Genomic DNA, 10568 nt, shown 5'->3' on the forward strand with positions numbered 1-10568 from the left:
CTATGTTTGTCTACTGAAATACATGCATGGATCTTCTCTCTGCAGAGCAGGAACACAGCCAGAGGTGGATTTTCACCCCAGGGAGGTTTGGATCCCTCTTTTTAGAACAGATTAAATACTTTGGGCATAGTCAAAGGCAAACTAGTAATTATGCCTTGGGTCCCCAAGTTCAGTTCAGTGCTCTGTCCACCAGCTAAGACTTCCCACACTCCTTAGTGTACCAGTAAAACCAGCTTTGGCTATTCCTAGAGAGGTGTAAGTGAGATTTACCTCAAAGAAACCCTTAAAAGCAACAATGTAGATGATTGGGATATGGCATGGATTGTCTCAAATCTTCGAGGTCTATTGTGAGGAGAGGACATTTAGCACAGGTTAAAGACCTCTGGTGACATTTATAACAGAGGAAATGGGGCACAAACTTCCAAGTAACAACCACCATCTGCACTAGTTTTTGTCACTGTTGCTAAATATATCTGTGGCTTATCCAGGATTCATCATCAGACTGATTGCAATCATACATGGTCATGGCTGGCACGTAGAAATGCTGCTGAGGACCTGGAGAATGCAAGTTCTGAAGCAGCTCAGTGATGGAAGGAGCATTACACTTTCCCAGCAATTAATACCCTGTGTTGACAAGGGAGAAATCAGGAAACTTCAACCTTGCAGCAAGTCTTTAAGAAAACAACCCAGACAGGAATAAAACATTCCTATTCCCTCAAGTCCCAAAAACCTGAAGCCACAGAAAAATAGAAATAAAGGAAAAAGTGCATTAAAAAATCATTAGTAGATATGACACTTTCTTATGGTTGAGTTGCACCAACTTACTGAGTTCTCTTCCAAACTTATTTTCTGCAAGCCTTTAAATAAAAAAGATATTTCAGATTTTATTTTTGGACAGGTAACATTTTTCTGCTAAACTCTCATTTGCAAGTGTTTTTTATTTTCATTTCAAACTGACCATGCTGGGATTTAGCACTCATGCCTTTCATCAACAGCATGATTTGTTGCAAAAATTTTAATACAACACGGAATTTCATCTCAATTTTGCAGACAACTGTCTCACGCACAAACAGTGGTAAAGGAAAGAATTTCACTTCCTAATCTTCATCACAGGACTTGTAATGAAGTCACTGAGGTTTGCTCCCCTCTCACAGGGTCTGGATCATTATCTGCAGGCCTCTGTCATCACACTATATCTTCTGTGCCTTTCTCCTACGACTTCCTCTTGAAATTGATTCCAAAAGAGAAAAATATATGAAAAAAGAGAAGGAAAGTTCTGACAGAGAGTAAACAAGTAATATGAACTTAATTCAGGTGGGCCATTAATTCTGAATTAAAATGGTCCATGTGCTATTGGCCACCAGAAAAGAGAAGCTGGGACTGACATTTCACTGCCTTCTAAGAGGTGAAATCCACAGAGTTATTGCAAGATATAGCAAGAATGGACACAATTCTTTTTGTTTTCACCAATTTCAGTGAGGAAATTTAGACCACACATCAGGCCAGTGCTGCTCTTTATTACAGTTAGTCCATACTCACAATCATCTTTACAAGAAAGTATACTTCTAGGAGCAACAAAGGAAAAGACTGCTAAAAAAACCTCAAAATGCTGACTTAATCCTGCTGCACAGTGAAGAAATTTATAATCAAATTGCTTTTTTCTTTGTGAGATACTACTGAGATTGAAATATAAATAGGATTTTAAAGACAATAGAACATAAATACTAAATCATTTCTGGTCTCTTACTTTTTCATATCTCCCACAGAAATATTAATCAACAAATATTATTATGCCATTAGTCATCCTGACCAAGACTGGCCAGAGAAGGACAATGCATTTGCATATTTCTATGGAGCATAATTCACAGCTTGCAGAAATCAGAAAGCATCTCTCCAGGCTGCATATGATTACTGTTGTCACTGTAATCACTGTGATACCATCGGTTCATTAACAGTGAGTGTCTTCCTACCTTAATTGCCTTGGCTCTGCTGATGAGACCATCTTGCTGAGCACTTCCAATGAGCAGATCTACTTTCTGAAGCTGAGGGCGCTGCAGGGCTTTAGCCAAAGGTTCCTGGAGGTAAATTCCATCCATCACTGGACCCCAGTATTGGAATGGGCCACTGATAGCTAGCAGCTATGTTGGCAAAAAAAAAAAAAAAGAGCAAGAATTGTGCCATTAATTCAGCTTACCCTTTAAATTCTATTTTATTTGTGCTTAGTTCAACTGATCTGATTCCCTTCAAGTGAACAACTGACCAGGTAATATAAATGCAAACTCATACTATACATATATCGATAGGAAACAATGATTTTGCTGACAGTCTCAGTAGGAGAAACAAAGTAAAGAGACCAAGAGAAATTATAGTTTTATAGTCACAAAAATGTTGTTTTAAACTAGGGATTGACTCCATGCTGGTCCTCATTAGAAAACTTATTGCCAGTAAGTGTTTTAATTTGTGGGTAAAGGATCCATCTCTAGAATTATTTATACTGCTGCTTTCACAAGCCTACCACTTCAAATACAGAATACTGACATCCCATCCTGCTTTGTTTTCTGCATAAATTCTGTTATTAAAGCTAGAGACATTTGACTCTCCTCTAGATTAACACCCAGTGGCAGGCAAGAGGGAGCTGAAAGAAGGCAAAAAACAATATTTAGATTTTTTTGGAGGACATGATTAAAGCAGTGTAAGAGGAATTTAGTCTAAAGGAGAATCAAACTGTGAGTATTCATAGCTCAGAGCTGGATGTCATGGACAACAACTTCCTTCCACCAAAAATAGTCTGGTTCCTCTTCCACAAGGATTCAGACTAAATTATTTTTTAAGCTTTCTCACAGTTTTGTGTGAATGGAAACTTTCTGATTTCTTGCCAATGGCATATGTTTTGCTACATTATACCTTAGTTTGAGCATCATTGAGGACACGAGCAGGCAACTGGCGAAGGCAGGCTACAATTTCCTCACTGGTGGATGAAGGGCATCCCACATCTTCAGCCAGGGCTGCTGCTTGGGTCTGTGCTCTCCTTGTAGTAATTATGGATGCTGGAGAAAAAGCTGAACCTCCCTAGAAAAAAACCCCACAATATCAGACAACATATGTTGTCAGAACACCTGGTTTCCTGGTGCAGGTAAAAAAGGTGAGAAGCAAAATCTGTCCACATGCAGAATGTAAAACCCTGCCTTTTAAACTAAAATGAGTTCTAAAGATGAAAGTGAAGTTAGGCTGTTCCCAGCTCTTCCATGGTTATTTTGGAAAATTCTAAGTGTCTATATTATGTCTCTAAACAAACCACAAACCTTCCCAAAAACTTTGGTGGAAGGAGAAATATTGAGACAGGAGCAGATATCAAGAAGGTGCTGTGAGGCACATGAGGGAAAGGAGAGCCCATCTTACAAGAGGAGACTAAATGGAGTTTTACCACAGCTCTGATAAACAAGAGCTGAGAGCAGGTGTGATGTCCACAAAGAGCTGTTTCTACCTCGGGACAATGCTGGTACAAGGACAAATGAGCATGAAGTGTTCACATTGAGTGTAAATCAACTTTGGCTAGAAACCAAAGATAACTAGCACAAGGGTCTGGAAGTGCTATGAACTGAGAAGTAGGAGCAAAAGACTAAAGGAAACTACAGAAGATTAACCAGGGCATGAAGATCAAAACCAGAGCACTGGCTACAGTCCAGTCTCTACTCCAGACTCTCCACATTCTTCCTATAGCTGTGCCAACATAGCAAATGTTCTTAACGAGAAAGGATGGCACAACGTTTTTGAGTAAACATGAAAACTACTTGTTGACAATGCAGATAAATTCACTTGAATCTGATAAGATCTGACCTAGAACAGAAAGGTTGGGATAGCTCTGACATGGTTCAAATGACTAATTTCCAAACATTTGCATCAGTTTACTGATAATAGATGCTAAAATTAGCTTCTGTCCTCTAAAAAACCCCACAACCTAGATGCATGATATGAAAGACCCCAATCTATTGAACTGATTAACTTGTTCAAAGCATAACTACAAGTCTTGAAAAGCAACCTAAAAAGAATCAGGAAACAAACAGCAAATCTTCAAATTGAAATGGTCTCAAACCTCTGAGCCCAAAGAAATCTGTGAAGTCTTGGCCAGCACCCAGGACTTTTTTTATATTTCAAACAAGCAGAGCCATTGATACTAATGGGGTACCATTGCTCACAACTAGAGAAATTGGTTTCCAAAAATTGTGAGAAAGAGGTTATTGTTTGGGTGCAGAGACAGTCTCTTTAGCTCACTGCGTGCAGAATTTCCAGTGCTACTACCCTCCTGAAAGGTTTCTCTTATTTTTTAACAGATCTGGAAAGCAAGCACTGTTATTAACTTAGTGATTGAGATGAAGATGCTTGCAGATAAACAAAGGAAAAACCTAATTTTTTAATCTGGGCCACAGTAAGGGCTACCTTGACTTTCAAGGGGGTGGAAGAATGAAGAAATAAACTCCACTTGGTCTTATTGTTCACTTCCATACTCAATTTTGATTGAGAACTCAAGTGAGCAATGGGCTTTATCCTCTCATGGGATTTGCAGTGGTCTATTTTGTGTTTCTAAGGCATGATATTTGCCAGCTGCTGACTAGGTGCACTGACTCAGCTGATCATGAGAGAGAAAGAAAAATATCTTTGATGAGACTGTCTTGTCTGTGGGTGGGTTCCCAGCACACAGAGTGAGAACCAGGTATTTTAACCTGGCCTTTGGAAGAGCAAGTTCATCAGGGCTATGATGAGTAAGACTAGAAAAGGGATAACACACCATGGCAGCTTCCCTCAGAAGAGGAGCTTCCTTGCATTTCATGCAAAGCAAGGAATTATGAGCCCCCTCAATACAGCAGAAAAATTAAATCCAGGACTGCACAATATTTGCCCACTAATCTGGCAAACATATTCTTCCACATCAGATCTGAATGTGCTCAGCATACTTTATCAAGTGCCCAGTACCTTCAAATGGCATTCATTTAAAACAAAGCAAATCAAAATCATAACAAATTAAAGGGCTTCAGTTCCCTGAACTCCAGAAGTTTCACAAATTTTGAAAATGTCAGTTTCTGTGGAAATTCTGAAGTTGCCCTATGAAAATGTTAAGTTTGGTAGGGAAAGAGTACTGAAATCAGACGATACATGGAATCCAAAAATTCACTGGAACCAAGCAACGCATCCTCGTGTGTGCTTGATTTTGAACACATTTCCTCCCGGAGAGTTTAAAAGCTATGCAAAGTTACCCTGTCTTGGGTATCTACACCCTGAAAGATTGCCCTGAGGTCATGTATTGACTAAAACAAAGACTGAAAAAGGTTCTGGATAGAAATGTCCCCCAAGTTCTCCACTGCAGGGACAGAACTAACAGCCTGGGCAGGCAAATTTTCATGTCAGAGCATGGGATGTGTATGGGCTGGCAATAGTCAAAGCTCAATAAGTAAAACAAAGCCCCCGAACTTCTGCAAATACATTTCTGAGGGGAGAAGAGCTTGATAAAGCCTCAGTCTGGCTGTGGATATTTTCTTTCTGTGAGTGGTTACAACAGGTTTATTTGCTACTTATTCTGTACTTTTTTTTCCATTTTCCGTGTTTGCTTTCTTTGGTAACACAAATATTCAGGAAACAAGTCTTGCATCTAGGGTTTGAAAGAGACCAAATCTTTGGGATTTGAAAGAGATGGGGTATCTACTACTTTTAATCATATTTAATTTTTACTGGGACTGGAAGCATGGGATAAAGAAACACAAGGCATTGTTCAAAGAATATTTGAAAACAATACCATTATGTTTCTTTTCCAGGTGCATCCAAAATATGTTCCAGGCTTAAGAAACATGGCTCCTCTTAGGGCAGAAATTATGCAAGCAAAACTGTACCAGTTCTCCATTTTATAATTTCACATCAAAATTCAGGGTTGCTGTTTCTTCATTATTGCTGAAAAAAGCCCCTTCAGGAGCAAATAAGTGAGAACAGAAGCTGGCATTTCCCAGAAATTATTTTCTTTCTTTTTTGAGCCTGCAGTTGTCACATCAAACTGAAATCTTCCCTAAACACTGAATCCACATTACAGGTAGGCTCAGTACACAGAGAATAACAGAGCTACACTTAGCAGTTCTCTCTTTTACTATAAAACTGTAATTTATTTGTGTGATTAATCCCAGCAACCAGTAATGGAGGACTTGTGTACTTTGAAAAACAGGACCACTTAGGCAGAAGCAGAAATAGTGGAGAGCCTGTTTATTTCCATTACATGACACCCATATTACCATCAACATGACAGAATCATGAATCAGAAAACCAAAAATCATGAGATCAGCTCAAGAATAACAAACACTGTGTTCTTTTTGTTACTCCTCTGTTTTTTAATTCTCCAGGAATTCTCCTGTACCTGTAACACAAGAGCTAAAAAATTCACTTTTAAAACTAACAACTGATATCTTCAAATATCCTGGCAGAGTTGTTTTTTGAAAGTGAATCTCTAAAAAAATTACATATACAATAAAATTTAGTCATTAGCTACTTTGTCATCACTAGGGGATCACTTAGAAGGGATTTACAGGGAACTGAGCCCACACACACTTCTTGTTTTAGCTGTCCTTGCAGATGGACCCACAACAAGGGGGAAGAGGAGACAGAGGAAGTTCCATTGATATTTTTGACACTGACCCAGTCGAAAGTGTTCAAAAGTGCTAAGAAGAAGTTGTTGTAGCTGTGTTACACAATCCACAACCACATCATTACACTGCTCTCCAAAATCCATAGGAATAGGAGGAACTTTACAGTTTTGAGCAACACCACCTACGGCAACAAGTGATGGCAATGAAAATGGGAGGCAAAGCCTTCGGTACTCTTTAGTTGAGGGACCAGGAGCATTGTCAGTATTTCTTCATTTCCCTTCTCAGTATTAGGGGCTCAGCTACACAGTAGAAATTCAAACACCAGGAAATGTTGCAGCTCACAAAGGTGAGAAGCAATGAACCAGTACTATGTGAATTCTCACTTCGTTCTCAGGCTGTGACCAGCTGAGTGACGCTGGTGCCTCTTGCAAACTTTTCTTTTGGGACATCATAGCTCAACAGATTTCACTGGTGCTATCCTGGCCATCCCAATTCTACCTCCACAAGCTCTTGCTGCTGTTTTGATGAGATGATATAAAAGAATATATAGACCTGTGTTTGGTTTGTGTGGCCATGTTTTGGTAGTGAAGGAGTCTAAATTAAATAATTGCAGTATTGCAAGGAAGAGTGAGAGTGGAAAATCCCAGATGGTCATAATCATGCTTTCCTTCTCATTACCCTGCTCTGTTTAATTGGTAATAAATTAAACTAATTAAAATAAATTAGTTTAATTTCCCTGTCTGTGATGGTAACCAGTGGGTGATCTCTCCCTGTATTTATCTTGACCCATGAGAATTTCATTTTATTTTCTCTCCCCTGCCAGCTGAGGAGGGCAGTGACAGAGGAGTCCAGTGGGCAGCTGGTCCAGCCAGAGTCAACCCACCACACTGTACTCTGTATCTTTGTCTCACAACATATCTGGAAAAGACAATTGCCATATAAGCTGCAGTGATGAATGTCTTTTAATTCCCCATTTTGCTTGGAAGCTCACTTCTGCAAAATTCTTCAAAAATTATTCAGAACACATTTAATGATTAGAAACGTCACTGGAACTAGATTTTATCACCAACACTCTGCAAACCCAAATGCAGCTTCCTCTCCTCACATCGTGACCTCTTGTTTTTTCCAAACTGACATGAAAATGAAATTCTTTCTTGAGCCACATTGTCTGAACACATGCACTCCCTGCAAGTGAATGCAGCTTCTCTGATGGCTGCAACCAAAGCAGGCTTTCTGTGAGCCTTGCAATGCAAACAGCAATTACAGTAACACCACCCAAAAATGAGATCAAAAGACATCTAATGCAAACAGTCAGACCAAGGAAATGTCCTGAGAATTCTATTTTCCCAAAAGAGCCAGCTGCACAGCAATATTTTATTTGTTAAAAATAGGCACTCTCCAGGCTCAGATGCACACAGTTCCCAGCCAGAAGTATCTGTCAGACCATCTGGTTTGACCTCCGGGATAGCCAGGGCTCTTCCATTTCCTGACTGCTGAGCTCAAGTGCTTCCTATCACTTAAAAGACGGCTTGTGTTTCACAAAGCCTGGTCTTGCATGAAGCATTTCAACTGGGCTCAGAGACACAGAGAAACAGATACTGCAGCCTTCTCCTTGGTAGTCTGTGCCTAAGGATAATCACTCTGTGGACAGGCAACAGCACTTTATTTCTGTTTGAGGGTGTCTTCAGTTTCAGTTAATGCCAGATTAAAGATCCTGTTTAAATCCTGTTTTTTCTCCCTACAAAAATAAGCAAGCTGTACCTAAGGGACCACTGACTCACTTTCCAAATTAGTGTAGGAGATTATTCTTTAAAAGACTGGACTTAAAATATTTTCAGAAGTTGTTTTCAATTTGGACCCTATATGCTTCTTTCTTGCAGGGTTGTTTTCCAGTGTTCTTCATGTTTTTCCTTAGGTATCCAATATCAAATAGTGACAAGTGCTTACAAGACAACAAGGTTTCAGGGCTCTGTGTGATGACATAAATGTCATTTTTCCAGGTTTTAATGAAATCTGGCTTCAAGAGCCTGGAGAAATAGAAAGATTTGGGAGCAGCTCAGGGAGTCTCTGTCACAGCTAAGACATTTGGCAGGCACCTGGCAAACACCAGCACAGGGAGTGTAACAGGGAATGGTCAGGTCAGTCCAGCAATGGAAGGGGAGACTGAGAAAGAAACATTTTTCCCTCCATAATTGTCTACTAGACTGTAATTTTCATATAAAAATGGGGGGAAGGTATGAGTTCTCTCTCTTATGTCAAAAATAACACTTTGAAAAAGGAAGATTTCTTTTTCATATATCAGCCTTTGCAAACCCCTCTTTGCTGACATCAGAGGCAGCCCTGCAAGGACAATGTTCCTCTCACAAGTGACTCACAGAGTGCCTGTGTCAGGTTAGTGACCTGAATAACAGGATATGAATATTTTTAAGATGACATATAAAGCCCCACTTAATTCATACAAGCACTTTCTTCCATTTAGATATTAACACTACCTTATCAATTATCCTATTTGAAACAAGGTATTAGCTAAATGCACCAAAAGGGTAAATCAGCTCTCATCATTGCACAAGAGCAGACAGCCACCAGCAACAGGCAGAAATGACATGGAAATGGAGAATTCTGTCTACTGCCCTCCACTACAAACTCATCTGTTCCTCTACGAGCACCATATACACGGTGCCTGAGATTTACTATGTTCCCAGCAGATCACATTCTATCAAGCAAGTCCAGCTTCTCCTTGAGTGTGACCAATTTCTCCTGCTCAGTCTGAGACCTGTCCCGTTCCCAAGTGCATCTTAGGATGTAACCTTACTTCTTGTAAAGGCAGAGTCTGTCAGAGGCAGCCTCGGGCAGAGGGTGGTGAGAAGGATCAGAAAAAGGCTCTGCCTCTGCCAACTCCCACATGTACACATCCCCCAATCCATGATATTTTAGTAATTCCAGAGACACTGATCATCATTTCAGTGAGTGCCATTAATGGACATGCATGTCACATCCTTGGATTTGAAGAAAGCAAGAAAGTCCTAAACAATCAAAATATAACTGGCCAGGGTAACCATGGGGCTGTGCTACAGACTGATTAGCTTATCAATTTCCCTAGTGCTTTCCTGTCCCTTTAAACTGAGGATTGCTGGTACAGCCCATCAAAGAGAAAGAATAGTCTCCTGAAATTACCAAATTACCAATTTTTGGCACAGCTTTGGAGATTTGATCACTGTTTCCTGGTTTCAATAACAGTTACACAACAGCTCCCACATAAGCACCTACTTGCAGCTACTCTGGTGTGAAGCAGGAAATCTGCTTGGGCTCGTTGGGTTATTTTTTCTTTGGGTTTGTTAAGGGTTTTTTATATTTTCCTATTCTATGTTAGGGATATGAGTTTTTCAGATCCCATCTTGATTATAAATGCAAAGGGCAAACCTTAACAAATCCCTTTGACTTCTATATTCATATCCACAGTACAATATTCTTCAGGGCCTTTATTCAGGTTATTTAACAGGCCAGTATCTTGGTTTCTCCATCTCAGACACTGAGATGAGGAAGGTCCTGAGGCTTCTGCACTTTTTACAACTAACATGAAAATGGGCTTCACAGACTGACTTTCAGTCCATATTTCTTCATTGCTGATCTTAAGCTTCATTTGCAGACAGAGGTACTTTGGGGTACAGAGTGAACCATAAAGCAAAGCATTCCTATTCAGACTCAGAGAGAAAAAAATGTTTTGTGCCTCTTCCTGTCTGTCAGGAAAAAAATAGCGAAAATACATAAAAGAAAACAGTTGAGGAATGAGCATTACTGGATAAATAAATTCAGAAGAAGAAGAAAAAAAAAAATAAACCCTTTTCGTGTAAGTAAGTAAACTGTGTTATTCCTCTCATTTTTTATATCTGCTGAAACCAGCCCTGATGCAATACATTGAAAACCTCCCTGTTTTTCTCAGCCCAT

General features: G+C 39.7%; 1 protein-coding gene across 1 annotated transcript in view; it reads right to left on the bottom strand.

The window, feature by feature from the left end:
* TG (thyroglobulin) overlaps nt 1-10568 on the bottom strand; it is a 144440-nt gene that overhangs the window by 27607 nt on the left and 106265 nt on the right. The window contains exons 42-43 of the mRNA XM_086878477.1: nt 2905-3069; nt 1971-2138 (exon numbers count right to left, since the gene is read on the bottom strand). Of these exons, the coding sequence (XP_086734603.1) occupies nt 1971-2138; nt 2905-3069 (333 nt within the window). The remainder of the gene's footprint in view (nt 1-1970; nt 2139-2904; nt 3070-10568) is intronic.

The sequence above is a fragment of the Cyanistes caeruleus genome, chromosome 1 (assembly GCF_971803275.1).
Source record: "Cyanistes caeruleus chromosome 1, bCyaCae1.hap1.1, whole genome shotgun sequence".
Classification (NCBI taxonomy): Eukaryota; Metazoa; Chordata; class Aves; order Passeriformes; family Paridae; genus Cyanistes; species Cyanistes caeruleus.